This window comes from Glossina fuscipes, unplaced genomic scaffold (genome assembly GCF_014805625.2).
Source record: "Glossina fuscipes isolate IAEA_lab_2018 unplaced genomic scaffold, Yale_Gfus_2 121, whole genome shotgun sequence".
Taxonomy (NCBI): Eukaryota; Metazoa; Arthropoda; class Insecta; order Diptera; family Glossinidae; genus Glossina; species Glossina fuscipes.
The window spans coordinates 7,128,117-7,143,275 of NW_023998464.1; the positions used below are offsets into that span (position 1 = coordinate 7,128,117).

Consider the following 15,159-nt stretch of genomic DNA (forward strand, 5'->3'; position numbering starts at 1 on the left):
TAACTCGTCCAAAAGTCTCTACGCATATATACAAACTCACAGAGGTTAAGTGTGTGTCCAAGATTGCAGTTGAATTAAAATAAAGTGAACAGTGCAAAAAATTAACAGCATTGGGATATTTTAATAAGCAACAGAAATTCCAAAACTGCTTCAGTTTTGCCATTGTCATAGTGTAAAATCTGACAATTTCCCAATATTGAAAAACACTACGTTCATTTACGCCATTGTGCAAAAAAAGGTTTTGAAGGAAAAAAAGTTGTTCAAAAGGAACTTCTCAAGTAGATATCATGTCAATACTCTCTTTAAAGCAGGTATTGCTACTAAAAATCTCACTCGTGGGAAGTAATCTGCTATTCTTTGTCTTTTAATTTACTAATCAAGGCAGTGTTTCACAGAATGTTATCCTAGCCAAAGCAAGTACAAGTATTTGCACGAAATATATATTCTTAATAATTTGTATAAAAATTCCAACCATCCGAGAATAAGCCTAATATTGCCAAGCAATCATTTGAAAGGTAAGGAAAGTTTAACAATAAACGCATCAACTGTTTTACCAGTGTTTGCAAGCGTGATTTCGCCTTGATATAGAGAAACAAGTAGTAAAACTGGGAGAAAGTTATTCAAACACAAGTTATCAATAACGTTTAAAATTATAATATCATATGATATGTGATTAAAAGATTTACACGAATACTTTTTTTTAAAGAAAACAAGTATTTGCACGAAATCGCAGATCGATTTGCATTTAAAATTGTTACTTGTCGGTTGTGAATCCCTTTGCATCTCACGCTCTTCGACTACTTTCTTGCTAAGGTAAAACATTCTCTTGTTGATTTGGACAGACACTCGGACATAGTGTTTGAAGAAATTCCTATGGTGTTCCGTCCCAGCTTACTTCTTTTGAGGTTATTTTTTTTTAATTTTTTATTTCTTTAAACAATCAAAAAGTTGACTTGCTTCCATTTTATTTCAATTTTCCCATCATTGTTTTTCCTATACTTATTGTTTATATGTGAATTATTATGTTAATTTCATTATTTTTGGCTCTCAACCCAGATGTTTTTTTTTTCCTATCAAATAATATGGTAGCATGACTAGTGATTGTCTTGCCACTTAGGATTTATGTTCAATGACTGCTTTGTTTTGCGTTGCGCACGAAATGTGAAACTAAAGTTGATTGCGTGTATTTAAATATAAATAAAGTAGTTGTTTACACTTAATAAGCACGGTACACAAAAGCCAAGAAGTATACGACGAAAGTTTACCAGACTTTCCGAGTAAAATGGCAAGAGAAAAATATTGCAAAGATATATCCAAGGAAGTCCACGAGGTATAGCGTAAAAAAATTGCAAATAATTGAGCTAAACTTCTCTATATTTTGAATGAAAAGTGCAAAGTGAGATGGAGGTCGGCGAAAGCTCGCTGTAGACGGCTACAATATCGCACTGCTCCAGACGGAAGGCTAAAGATACGATATTTTTGGAAGTGTGTGGGTGTGTGCAATATAAACTAGTAAGTAAGCTTGTAGGTAGAAGCGGGGCTAAAGTTTTTCGCTGCCCGACTAGTTCGACTACACACACATTTTTCATCTTTTTTTCCTCCCTTTTCTTCCTTCCGCCCTTCCTTACATATATCATATCAACAAGAAAATTTTTTTTTGCTCGAGAATAACTAAACCTGTCCGCGAGTCTCATTATTCGTTAGTCAATAGTTAATACAACAAAAAAAATTGTTTTCTCGCATAGAAATATATAGCAATATACTTTATGTAATTGTCCTTTTTTTGTAAATAAAAATGTAAATGACTGCTTTAAAATTTTATAGTGCTTGAATCGTGAACCGTGATTGGGTTTTGTTTTCATGAAAATACATTACTATTTTAACCGTCAAATGCGACGCACGCACAAACGTTGCCAAGCGTTAGTTGTTTCTCCTCCCTTCATCACACCGTAAATTAGTTTTTGAGAACTTCCCAGAGAGAATAGTTTGTCCTACATTTCACAAGCCTACAGTTTTCAACAGTTTCTGAAAACACCTTAAGGCTATATATTATCCTATTAAATTCCGTCAACATTACATATTGTAACTAAAAACACGAGTCATTTTAATTTTAACAAGAAATTTCTTAGAAATAGTTGCTGGAAAGAGCTAAGTGATATTACAACTGTAGATAACCCCGTTTCATAACATAAATTAAATCGTCTTTCGTAAGTCAATGAATCAACAACAGATAACTTGCTGAGTTGATTAAAAAAACAAACTAAATAAATAACTTGTAAATTTAAAAAAAATTGTCTCTATTTCCACTTCTTCGTTCTTCTGTTTTCGTTTACATGCAACATCGTATGATTTGCCAATTCCCATAAAAAGTAGACAAACTGCATCATTGTGTCTGCCCCTAAGGAGGTCAACATAGTAGGCTAAAAATTATTTGAATACGACAAGATAAAGGAAGGTGGTTTGACTTAGTTTCCTTAAACTCCACAAATGGCAATGAGAGAATGATGGTCGGATTCAATAACAAATCAGCTGGTATGCTACGGAATTTTGTGCCGAAATTTTACAACGCAAGACATTGTAAAAAAAGTTCATGTTTATTAGAAATACAAAGCAAAGGTAAAAATTTTAAATTACATCTTTAAGTGACATCTTAGTATATTAATTTTAGTCATTAAAACCCAGTAACCAAATTAAAACATAAAAAATATATTTAATAACAAAAATGACAAAAATTGCCAAATATTGGCTTCTGCTAGAATCTATGCAGTTTGCTGCAATAAACGGTAAGGGTTTTTGATAATAGCAATATTAAAGTGTTAACAGTTAACCCTTTTTAATATAGATAAAAAAGAACATGGAGACGCACAATATTTGAAGGAGTCATCCTTAGCTAACGATATGCAACGTTTGTCTCATAACATTCGGGAATTTCGAAAATATATAAAATTACCAATGAAAGATTTGGTTCGTCAATTGATCGAAGATTTAAATTTAAAGCATATTCTAGGCGAAGCTGTCGAGCTGGGAGAAACGGAAGATTTTGCAACCTTGTACAGTTTTTACGGGATTTGTATGATAAAAGAAATTGCAAATAATGTTAACTTCATTAGTAATGCTAAAGAAGATTTGGTAGCAGAACGTCATAAATGTTTGTTCATCGCTTGCGTTCAAGACATAGCTCAATGGAGTTTGCAGCAACACTTACATCCAAATTTTTACAAAGGAAGACCTGCCTTGTTCTCCAGGCCTCATGATAAAAAAACGAGTTTTAAAAATCTGGAAATTTATATTGGAGGATTTACACACGTATTATTTATTAAACCTTTACATATTGGCAAATCTCTAGATGAACCTATTCTGCAATACATGGCTGGTATTTTTAGTTTATTAATGGCCTTTGAAGATAAAGAATATGTAATGGCTGACCAAGAAATCATTAATAAGACTGCATGCTTACAGCGCGTTTGGTTATCTCTGCCTAAAGCTTTATATTTTCGAAACTTAATGCTAATGAAAAACAATAAAATTTTATCATCTTCCGGGCAAAAGATTTTACAACGCCAGTTGTTAGTACGTCTTTGGTCGCCGGGTGGTTTCAACGCAGTAGTCTTTGCTTTGGCTGAATGTAAAAATGAAGAACATTCGTTGGAAGAACTTATTTCGCGTTTAATTGCTCAACCTGCTTACTCGGCGAAGGCTCAGAAAAGCTTGATAGCGCAAATCCTTAACTTTTTGCAATCATGTGTGGATAACCAGGAATTGCTGCAATATATGGGAGTGGGCTTGTTGTCTCTGCGGCGACTTTATGATCTTAACGACGAAAATAAAACCTTTGTAGAAGGATGGTTACAAAGTCAATTACACATTTTGATTCAACCAAGCTGCGAAAAAGACTTCGCAATAATGGATTGGTCTAATTTCCAGAGCCTCATATCCTTCCTATTTCATCTTTTCTGTACTTCCACCGTAGAGTGCTTGCCTAGTAATTTGTTAACGTCGTATCTAAATCTTATATTGAATATCTTTTATCATGTGCAACAATATAATAATGTACAGCTTTTACAGGGGCAATTGAAAGCGTTAATTTTAAAATGCCTGCACAATCAAAACGCCAAAGACTTGCATAAGCTAATTGAAGCTTTAGCTCTCCAGAGAACTGATTTCAATGGATGGTTTGCTTTAAATGATTGCATACGCTTTGATGAAAATCCTTTAAATTCACAAGATTTAAGAATTATTCTTACGTCAGAAGGCCCACATCTTTGGGACCCTCTTCCCGCGTTGGTTATTATTTTAAAATCTTCAACTTTTAATTTGCTTACCTACAATATATTTTTAATATTATTTCGTCTCTTACCTAAATTAATGAAAGAAGACGAAGAAGAGAAGAAAATAAGTGAAAGCATGGAATTATTACAACCGGAAGATCTTCAGCAGACAATATTACGGGAAGTTAATAGCACGTATGCAGGAAGATTGCACATTATAAAGGCTTTGGAGTCTCTTGTGCAACACCAGCCTATGAAGTGTATGATCAATGAAAATTGCAGTGAATTGCTTCGATGTCTTGCCGATATTCTCATAAATTTCGCTGAGCTCAACAAGCACCTTGTCGAAATAAATGAGTCGACTTTGATGATAACCTTAATATTAATTCGAGAAGTTATGCAAATTTCTACGAGCAGTAGTGACGATTTTCAAACAGTTTTATCCAAGCCGCTGCATAACCTCTATGAAAACATTGATCGTCAAAGTCTAAAATATCAAATTTTATCTTTATTACATCTGTTGCAACGGCAAAATAACCTGAATGTTAGATATGAACCTTTGAAAAATCAATTTGAAGAAGCTCGTGGTCTAGTGGAAGCGAAAGAGTCCTACCTACAAGTGGAGGGTATTGAGAAACTAATAAAACTCGTAAATTGCCGAGACGCCTACACCGTCAGTAATGGTCACGCTGTAGTAGCCATGGCTTTAAATACTTTAAAATCTCCAGAATCCTATACGTTCCTTAATTGTGTTCGTCTGTTTACAGCCTTAGTACACGTAATGGAAGTTGAAATTTTGGATTTGCTTGGAGATGAATATATTGCCGATTCTAGTACTCTAGATTATCGCCTTGTAGTTGGCGAAGTTATTTTAAAAATAGGGCGTGAATTAGGTAAAATTTTTTATCTTTTAAACAATGCAATTCTTATGAGATTTAATTGCAGGTCCTTTGTGTTATAAATATAAATTTATTCTCTTGAATTGTTTCATGAATGGCTGTCGTTCACATCTGAGCGAATTTCGATTATCTGCCTTTTCAAATTTAGCGCAATTGTGTAGAATACTTACCTATCAAGTCCATCAATATTTTCAGGAAGTAAGATTATATTTATTCTTTATTAGCCTCAAGTTTTTTTACCCACCATCTAGGGTGTCGAAATGCTATTGCGTTTTTTTGATGAATTAGGTTTCTTTTGTAATTTTTCCATATCAGGACAAGCGAGAATAGAAATGTTATTGTACTGTGTAATTTGACTAAATTACTACTCTTAACGCCTTTGAACCACAAGAAAAGAGGTATTAATAGTTGGTTACTTACCATAGATAATGCAGTGCAGAAAAATGAGAAGTTCGATGTATTGATTCGTCCGGAACGTAAAGGATCTAGTAATACTCGTACACTATTTTATCAAGATAAAGTGTAGGCATTTAATTAGACTCTTATTATTTAAATGAAATTAATTACATCTGAACCGTAGGTGGTGGGTATTGGAGATTTTTTTTTGAATGAGAATCTTGCTTATTTATTCAATTTTCAGTTGCTTCACTTAATTGATTACGAAATCACTTCCGGTAAATATTTGCCCGCGAAAAGAGCTGCTGTTTTGGTGCTTAGTGATTTACTAGAAGGCATGGATAACCTCATCGATTATGAGGAAATGCTTTTACCCATTTATCGACTATTAAAATATTTGGCATATTTTAAGCAAAGTGATGAACAGATACGTGTACATGCTACCAATGGTTTAAAGAGCTTATCAGAAAAGTGCACCAAATTACTGGAGGATATTACTGCATCACCTCTGGAAAAAGAAATTAAAATCCTCGGGTTAAAAGACAGCTCTAAACCAGGTCTAAAGAAACATATACTTGTAATGAATTAAATAAATTACATTTTTGCTATATGTATGAAAAAACAAGCAAAAAACGCATCGACATAGATTTAAAACCGGATCGAGTGAATGTTTGAACTAAACAAACAATACTTTTTATAAGAAAAATAATTTTTTCCAGCTGAATTAAACAAATAATACTTTTTATAAGAAAAATAATTTTTTCCAGGTGAAGAAAATTGTCAGCAGAAAATCGAAATATATTTGAAACGTGAAAAAAGAAAATTTCGATCATGAAGAAGTATCCTCTTTTGCTGATTGACGATTATTTTAAATATTACGCTGAATTGTGATAAAAAGCCCTTTGAAAGTGTGCAAAAGTGAAAACATAATAATACATTGACAATTGAAACTCAACTAAAACAAAACTAGTAACTGTTAGTGCAACGTAGCTGAGAGAAAAACTGCGTTATATTCAAAAAAAAAAAAAGAAAAGAAAACAAGAACTGACACGTCTGAAAAAGTGAAACACCGCAATTTGAGAAAGCAACCTCGTTAGCTCTTACTGCGGAATTTATTTCACCCGAAGTACATCACTACAAGCCCCGACTGCATTCCATTTCATAATTTGACTCTCTATCATCCCTAAGGCTATAAAACTCAATCTGCGCAGTATGGTTTTTCACAGACACTATCTCTCTCAAAAGTGGGGACATTAAAATCCCCAGAGCCAGATCTTATGCCCACACTATTGTTTAAATACACAATAAATATATACACTGGATAAATATCCAGCTTAGAAACAATTCTTTGCCACTAATAGAACTCGGCCAAGATTTGTATCATGATTTCTTTACCTTGGAGATTTTTATCATCTCTAACAAAAAAATAAAATTGATTACCTCCGATGCGGCTACGGAATATTCTATTGTCGTCAATGCTTCATTTTACGATATTTATAATATTTGCATTCCAAACGAATCGCTTGAAATCTGTGTGGTTGCTTCCATCCTTCAAATTTACTCAACTGCCTGTCCCAAAAACCTACTTAAATTCGGACCCCTCCCTAACTTCTGCAAAGTTGCAGAAGTCATGCGCTTCTGCAAATTTGAAACTCCAACTCTCCTGCGCTTTTTGACGCAGTCCGCATAAGTTTTTCCGGGAATGTTTTACCCTCTCATATTTGTTTGGAAGGCTTTAACTTCCCGATCAAACCCTATGTCGAACCAATTTTACAATGCCGCGAATGGTGGTCTTTCGATCACACGGATAAAATATCCTCGCGTCAATCGTCCTTTGCGTAAGCCTTGAATGCTCCTCCAATTGGTCTCAAGCTAAAAAATGCTTCAGCTGTAAGGGGGAGTATCCATCTAGAACTTCTCCATCATATAAGAGAATTGTAAATTTATAAAAGACGCAGCGAATTGTCTTAAGCTACAAGTTTACTCTTTCTCTCGGAGTACATACGCACGTCTAAATTATAGTAATAACGATTTCTCAATTTCTCTGGAGAGCTTCCCAAATAGTCTCAGCCTACAATCAAACGACCAAATATTGGGGCTGCTATTTCAGTTCTAATTAAGAAGACTCTAAATCGTGAAATCACCATATTCCCTTCCAATATAATATCCTCAAATCCTGAGATTGTGACAACCATCACAGACAATCTTCCTTCCGATCACGAAACGATCACTGTCACACACAATTCCAAGCCGTTCTCTCAAACAAATTTTATTATTAACTCCGCCGCATGCTTATCTTGCGACCTTTACAAGGATATTCTTAACCAACGATTCTCCTCGGGTTCGTACTCCTATTTCCAATCGGGCAATAATGAAAATAGCTCAACTTAATTGTCGTGACAAATTAAAACAGCTGGAAAAATACCTTCATTGTAATAACATGCCATGTGTTTCTGAAACTTCTCTTATGTCCCATGATTCATTTTCTATTAAAAATTATAACGTGGTAAGATTTGATCGTATTTCCAACTCATCTAATGCTACTGGGATGGCGATCTTCACATCTAACAAGCTTTCATTCTTTTGCGCTTCTAATTTTGCAAATTTGAAACTTGTAGCTGTGCCATTCACATTTCCTTTGGAAAACTCTTGATCATAAGTTGTCATATTTTATCTAATTTTAATGTTTCTGGTTCTGCAATCTATAGGTTATTTTCTTTCAGATCCGACAAATCTGCATCAATATATGGTGATTTTAATGCTTACATTGTGTGTTGGTGTAGTTGTTGTAGAAAGCAGCAATCTAGGCTTACTGAATAATGATGATTCTACTAATTTTAGTTCCTTCTTTTCTTGTAAGGATCTTTCGATCTCTACACCCAATCTAAGTTGAATGAGAATGGCCCTTAACAACACTTTAGGTGGTTCTCACTGTCTAATCGTAACTGGTCTTTGATTTCCTATTATCCGTTGCTATTCATATATTCATATTTCAAAGTATTACAAACGCTCTGAACTGTCTTACTTAACAACACTGTCGGTCACATTTCGAATATCATCCAAGCCAATGGTTTTTCGGATCTTTCTTGGCAGATTCTCAATGTCTTTCACAGATGCTCTGAAACGAAAGTCTCGTAGAAATTCCTACCCTCCTTGGTGGAACGTTCAATGTAGTCGACTCGCTGCCAAATTTAAACTTTCTGCAAACAATGCACTCCTTGTAGGATAATTTTCAAATTTTTGGCCCATATTAGAAAGGAATATACTCTAAGGCTGGAAAAACGTAAATTCTGGAAACAATTTTGCGAAATTCTCTTCAATCAAATAAACACTAAAATAAATAAATAATAATATTATGTACCAAATCTAACCCTAACTTTACGAAGGCCCAAACAAAGAGCTCTGTGTTCACATTGGGCCTTTTTTACATATCTCAGCGAATTTCCGGTTGTTGGTTTGCTGAACAACAGAAGAGGAAGAAGAATTAAATTTTTTATACATATATATATTTTTATACAATAACAGCAGACTATTATGTACATAAAACTGTGCAGGGCTTTTCGGCATTGTCTTAAATACATGTTCACCCAAATGAATTTCGCGAAGCAGTGTACATAATTTCATCGCTTTGGAGTGTGCATTTTTCACCAAATTCAACTTTATTGTATTATTTATAACAATGTTGTAGGCGGTTTCTGTCGATAGGCTTTTTCTTTGCTCTCTGCAAAGGTAGTGTTACGTTCAATCAAGGAATTCCGTTAATCAAGATTTTTTTCTATAGTTCTTTGCTCACAAAGTAGCGTCATTTAAAGGGAGAACTATGAGAAGGCAAAAAGTCCAAAGTTTGTCTGTATAGCATAAGAGTAGGTTTTGTATAAAAAAGTGGCTTGCTCCTTTTTTATGATTACTGGGACAAGCGAGATTACGACCTGATACAGATTCTCAATTAAGTCAAGTGTGTTTGAATGGAGAAATTAATTAATATTTTTCCAGTTAAAAAGAAAAAACAAAAGGCTTTGATTGCAGAAAAGAGTCGTTGGCAAGATAGTGAACCGTTCAGGTAAACGTGTGAGAAAGAGAGCCAATAGCATAACTACGGAGTTTTCCTTTAATAATCGTGCAATTTGCAAAACGGATATTTTATATATTTATATATATAAAACAAAATAAAAAGATATAAAGTTTGATTGGCATACGAATAGAGACCTAAAATTGTGAATACCTTACAGAAGCTTAAAAGTTTTATGAATTGTTGGTAATTTACTGTAATTTTGTGCTAAATTAATAGACAAAAATAACAAGAAGTTATTATCGATAGAAAGATATGAACATAAAGAAATGGTCTTCAGTGGCAGTTTTGAAAAGAAGAAATCAAAGTAAAAAAAAAAAGGTAACAGTTTGAAGTGCATTTTTTTGCGCCTTGAAAGGAGTACAAATACGGCAATTCAACAAACAAAGTGCCATGTGAGGAGGGAAAGAAAGAAAAACATTACACCAAGTAAGGAAAATGTCGAGGAGAGGAATTAATTAAACAAAATTAAAAACTAATATTTTCGTGTTTTTGAGAAAAGATATTTAACGGCATTAATAAAAGACCTTCCGTCTGAGACTAACAGAAAATCATCAGCATATTAGAACACATTGAATCTATAATTCTGCAGCTATTGCAAAATAGCGGTGCTGAGGTTGGACAGAATGTGGATTAGATATCTGCTTTGCGGCAAACTATCTTGCATATCAACAAGAACAGAGAGTGGTTTAATAAGAAATTAGGAATCTGTAGACATTTGTGAAGAGGGACATGAATTAGCGTTAGACTTTACGCCTGAGCTCCTCTTTTACTGTTGATCAGCATGTTTGCCGACTTGTGTTTCTAGTAAGCAAAGGAATGAGACGGAGTGGTGAGGACTTTAAGGAAACGGATAACTCGTTCTTTAACCATGATTAATGATTTTTAATCAGACGCAGATGAGACCGGTAGGATTGAAGTCTTTAATGTCATTTTTGCCAGGTTTGAGGATCGGAACGATTTTGATACGTCTACAATCATCAGGAAAAGTATTGGTCAACCAACTTCGATTGAGCTCGTCTAGACAGCAGGCGCTACTTGATTTGATTATATTCAGTAGGGCCTTGCCTCTATATGTCGTCTTGGTGGCTCCCCATAAACAGGGTGTCTGGCATTAAAATCACGAGCAAGAATGATATTAGGAAAATTGTCCAGAGGGACGCATAGCCGAAACATATTGTCACGAAACCTCTGAATAACAATTTGTGGAGGAAAATATACGGAAGCAATCACAATGCTTCGATGCAGATTCAACGATCTGATGATGACTACATCCGAAGTCAAAGAGGATACGTTTGAACCAAATGCCACCAAAGAGTGCCACCAACACCTAAGCCGTCCTCCCTGCATTTGATAGTCGTAGTATAGTTAGCAAGTTTTACATTTGAGTAAGGCTCGCTTAAACCAAAACTTTCACTGGGAATACAAAAATCAATATGATTTGAGCCGAGAGCTGAGGTCGACACAGCCAACTGGAGAGCATCGTACGATTTCGCAATACGATTCATTTTTTCTAGTAAAGTGCCTGTTTATTGCGGTAATTGCAGATCTAAAAGCTTGGAAAATATTGGAAACGAGTTTTTCAAATTTTGTAGACTTGTGAGTGTCAACATATTCTTTCTTCTAATGTGGCGGATTTCGTAACCGTTTTTGATTTTGTAATAACAACTTTATTGAATCTCTTTTATGTAAGGATTTTGTTAACGGTATGGTTAACGTCTCTAATGTTATCATTAAAGCCGGCAGAGGAAAGTAGAGGAAATTGGTTTCATATTTGCAAGTGCCAATAGACTCGACATAGTTATGAGAAAATTTTTCTTGATGTTCTTCGCAAGAAATATTTTCTATCGTCATGGTTTTGTTGCTCTGTTCTTCTTTCTTGCTGAACGGACATATTCCGGTTAGCGTGTTGTGGGTAAAAAAGCGACACAGAAGGCATTTGGTGTTGTTCTATTCATTTGTACAGCCAGGGGTGTTGCCGCATTCTTTTGGTTTGTAAACTATGGCTGAAGCGACCACCTTTAAAGCCTAACAGACAGAATAAAGGAATTAACTAGGGGAGTAATGGAATCGAATCGTGAGAGTAGCGGCAAGCCGCTATAGAGAGAAACAGAAAGAAGAAGAGAGAAATTGAGCAGGAATGAAAAGTCTGTCTGTGTTTTTTTTCTAAAATAGAGGGGAGAACGACTTGGCCTCTGCTGAGGTGCGGACGTGTCGGCGAGCTGTGAAAGTTATTATTCACTTCAACTTTATTTAATAAATAGAAATTTAAACGTTTTGTAAGACGCAGCAGTGAATCAAAATAGCAAACAAAATATTGAAATAAAAAAGATAGAGGGATGCCTTTTGGTAGTTCGAAGAAAAGCAATTATTAACGAGAACTAATAAAAAGTAAAAAAACAAAATAAAACCTAGAACTAATAAAAGTGCAAATAGTTCTTTCTTGTAAACTTGGTGAACTAAATTCCAAATTTATATGTTATAACCCTGCTGATAATTTGTTCGTACCAGTAATTTAAGAAATCAGTTTATTGGGTATTTTGTAATAAAAATTAAGTACAAAATCCAAAATACCTCAAATATTGCAAAACAAAAAAAATAATCACGAAGAACGAAAAGTAATAAGCATGTGAAAGGAAAATTACTAAGCCCGAAATTTGTGACCAGAAATATATTCAAGTAAAGCAAAGAAAATATGTAAAACTAATTTTATAGGAAAAGAAAACTTACCAAATCTGAAATTTGTGAACTAAAATATATGCAAATAAAGCAAAATAAACTAAAATTGCAAATCAATGACAAATATGAATGATTCAGCTTTTAATTAAACCAAAAAGAACAGAGAGAGGAAAAACAAAGGGGAAGAAATTTCTCCATGTTGGTATACTAATATATTTACTTTGAAAAACATAAACTAATCAAGTTTACGAGATTTCTTTCGATTTTATCGGTTATAGCTGTTTGATCGTTTGTTAGTGTTTTATATGAATAAATAAGACCTTTCATACAACGTGAGGAATGAGCGACCAGTCTTTGTTATTTAGTGACACACGTCCCAGCTGCATTTTGCTTGTACTGATTAATTAAAACGGACTTCCTATCTCTCAAATGCAGCAGCAGGCATTTTAATGAAACATAAGTAAAGTAAGTTGAAATTCAACCTTAAAGAAAAGCAGAATAATTTAAACAAAGCCTACGATCCGTGCAGCGACTCTAGGGTTCCAGCGAGACCAATCCTTGTTCGGCTACGGCAACAACCTATCGGACCATCATCAGTCGTGAATTTGAAGCAGGCAACAACCCCTTTGCTGTGAACAGGAACCGCCGAAGGAAACAGTTACCGCCGCAGACTCTACATCGGCACCAACAGCATCAGGTATTGTAAGTCATCTTAGTCCATTTAATTCCCCGATGTGTGGCTGAGCGCGAGCTGCCACCGCTGTAGCTGAGATGAAGGGGGTGTGCATATGATGGCACCGTAGGGAGGACTCCAGACGGTTACCGACGGATCACGGTGGACAGACGGACGATAGACAACCGACGAGACCTTTTAATTTTTTTTTGTTGTATTCTTTGTCATGAGGCTCAGGGAGCCAAACCCCTTTCAATAAATACGCTCTACCGGCAACAAAGGGCCTAGTACCGTGACACGTTTTGGGAATTGTTTTGCTCTTGAATCCTATGTTTAAATTAGTGGTAGGGACAAATTTTGTATTATCATGAAGTGATTTACGAAAAAGCCGAGTCGGTGACTCGGCTCATCTCAACTAGTAACAAGTGATCAAGAGCAGCAAGCGGAAGCGTGCTATTTGATGTGCGATTTGCATGTGATATTTTTTTGCCTTCATTGTACTCATTTGGCCATAATTAAGAAGAAACAACTGGCGAGGAGCTTCGTAAACTGCTCTTCAATAGATACGAACAATGAAAGTACTTTCGTTCATATACTGCTTGCACTTCTTTCCAGAGTAGTCCTCAACAAGCAACTTTACATTCGTGGGATTCATGATTCCAACAAAATCATTTTTGCTACGTAGGCCTAGAGTGGTACACGTATCTATCCAAGGATCTTGGGTATTTAGATTCTCGTTTGTGAATCTCCTTTTGAGAACCGATGAAGCGGCTTTAGCGTGATTAAGGCTCACCAAGGACGCACTTAAAATTCCCACTAATGTTTTTGCTAGGAATTCTCAAAGACGGCTTTCAAAGCACGTCTTTTAAGCTTTCTGCGCCCCTTATCACTTCGGTGTGCAGGCTGATCCGCAGCCAATTCGCTCTTCGTTGGCTTGTCTACTTTACTAGAAGCAGCAGTGGGAGACGTCTATGTTGCGGTGCTGTTTCCACAGAGGGTTTTAGCGGGCTGCCGTTTTAGAGGGAAAAGGGTTGTCCATCCTATCCAGCTTGTCATTAGTATCGGCCGTGGTATATCTACTGCGTCTACATACCCGCTTAAAGCTCATGGCCGGCTCCACTTAGCCTCTTCTTCCTACCGCAGCGTTCTCCGCTCTCAGCTTTAGCTCTTTTGGGAGTTTCTACAAGTGTTCCCTCAGAAATTGATTTTGGTCCTTCCTCCGATACTTTCTGTGCTCCCACAAGCGACTCTTGCTGCGGTTCGAGGAAAAGTTCTCAGTCGATAAGTTATAAATGTCCAAATAGTCTCCAAACATTAGAGTATCTTACATTGCGTCTTGCTGAAGACGCATAATTTTGATTGTCGATCTCCATATGTTCTGTTGAGAAAAACGGTTTTTTGAAATATGTTTTTGATATGTACACGTGTTTATTCATATTAGTGCAAGTAGATTTCCATAAAGGTTTCGAGTATCAAAATCGGCTTTTAAATAAGCATTGCAAACGATTGAAAGAAGCGATGCTTTAAATATAACACATATACAACACCACTGATGATTCGTTAGCCATGATTTTAACCAATTTACATTAAATGTCTTTTTATGCCGTAATTAAAATTGCTTGTACTTTATATTAGGTCATGTTGAAAATTGTACGCGGTTTTTCTGCGGGATGTGCTTAAAGGATGACTTTTCAATTTACATTTTCTGTGAAGATAGATTTTCAATTCTTTGCTCGTGTAAATATTATATTGGTATGCAAATGAGTGAAATATCTGAAGAAATGTGTTATGTGAAGCTTTTTTACTATCAAAAAGCCACAAACGACGAAAAAAAATGTGTGCAGTGTACGGTGAGAATGCTGTGAATGAACGAAGGACCCGGGAGGGGTTTGCTCAATTCCATTCCGGAAGTTTCGATCTCAGAGATGCACTTTGCAGCCGCTAAAAAAGTCGTTGAAATATTAGAACTGGTGGAGCAAGACCAGCGCGAAGGCTGTCAAGAAATAGCGGAGGCGCTACACATCAACCATATGGTAGTTTGGAAACATATGAAAAGAGCAGGTTACAAAAAGAAGCTCGAAACCACGAAGACTTGTCAGTATTAAGATTAAGGAAATTTTCGTAATTTCCAGGCGCATAGTGCATTTCTGCTTTGCAATTTACACTTTTTTGTTA

General features: G+C 35.4%; 2 protein-coding genes across 7 annotated transcripts; both read left to right on the forward strand.

The window, feature by feature from the left end:
* The first annotated feature begins 690 nt into the window (after positions 1-690).
* Positions 691-7,630, forward strand: LOC119640556 (transport and Golgi organization protein 6-like). 6 transcript variants are annotated; one of them, XM_038038662.1, is made up of 7 exons: positions 1,095-1,330; positions 1,391-2,242; positions 2,374-2,616; positions 2,683-2,783; positions 2,843-5,161; positions 5,214-5,365; positions 5,808-7,630. In XM_038038662.1, the coding sequence occupies exons 4-7, from the start codon at positions 2,723-2,725 to the stop codon at positions 6,150-6,152; spliced, it is 2,877 nt and encodes a 958-aa protein (XP_037894590.1). In that variant the 5' UTR covers positions 1,095-1,330; positions 1,391-2,242; positions 2,374-2,616; positions 2,683-2,722; the 3' UTR covers positions 6,153-7,630. The 6 variants fall into 6 exon arrangements, with proteins under 6 accessions (XP_037894591.1, XP_037894592.1, XP_037894590.1 ...); XM_038038659.1 differs by having other exon boundaries at positions 2,374-2,783; XM_038038660.1 differs by having other exon boundaries at positions 1,391-1,512; positions 2,371-2,783.
* A 304-nt stretch (positions 7,631-7,934) lies between these two features.
* Positions 7,935-14,690, forward strand: LOC119640525. Its single transcript, XM_038038611.1, has 3 exons — positions 7,935-8,069; positions 12,850-13,008; positions 14,620-14,690. Exons 1-3 carry the CDS (start codon positions 7,935-7,937, stop codon positions 14,662-14,664), a joined length of 339 nt encoding a protein of 112 aa, XP_037894539.1. The 3' UTR covers positions 14,665-14,690.
* Positions 14,691-15,159: the final 469 nt, after the last annotated feature.

Coding starts and splice junctions, on each gene's coding strand:
- LOC119640556 (XM_038038663.1), top strand. CDS start 2,723: ATGACAAAAATTGCCAAATATTGGCTTCTGCTAGAATCTATGCAGTTT. Junction 2,784..2,842: donor GCAGTTTGCTGCAATAAACG/GTAAGGGTTTTT, acceptor TTTTTAATATAG/ATAAAAAAGAACATGGAGAC. Junction 5,366..5,807: donor TCCATCAATATTTTCAGGAA/GTAAGATTATAT, acceptor TTCAATTTTCAG/TTGCTTCACTTAATTGATTA.
- LOC119640525 (XM_038038611.1), top strand. CDS start 7,935: ATGAAAATAGCTCAACTTAATTGTCGTGACAAATTAAAACAGCTGGAA. Junction 8,070..12,849: donor CTATTAAAAATTATAACGTG/GTAAGATTTGAT, acceptor CAGCGACTCTAG/GGTTCCAGCGAGACCAATCC. Junction 13,009..14,619: donor ATCGGCACCAACAGCATCAG/GTATTGTAAGTC, acceptor ACTTTATATTAG/GTCATGTTGAAAATTGTACG.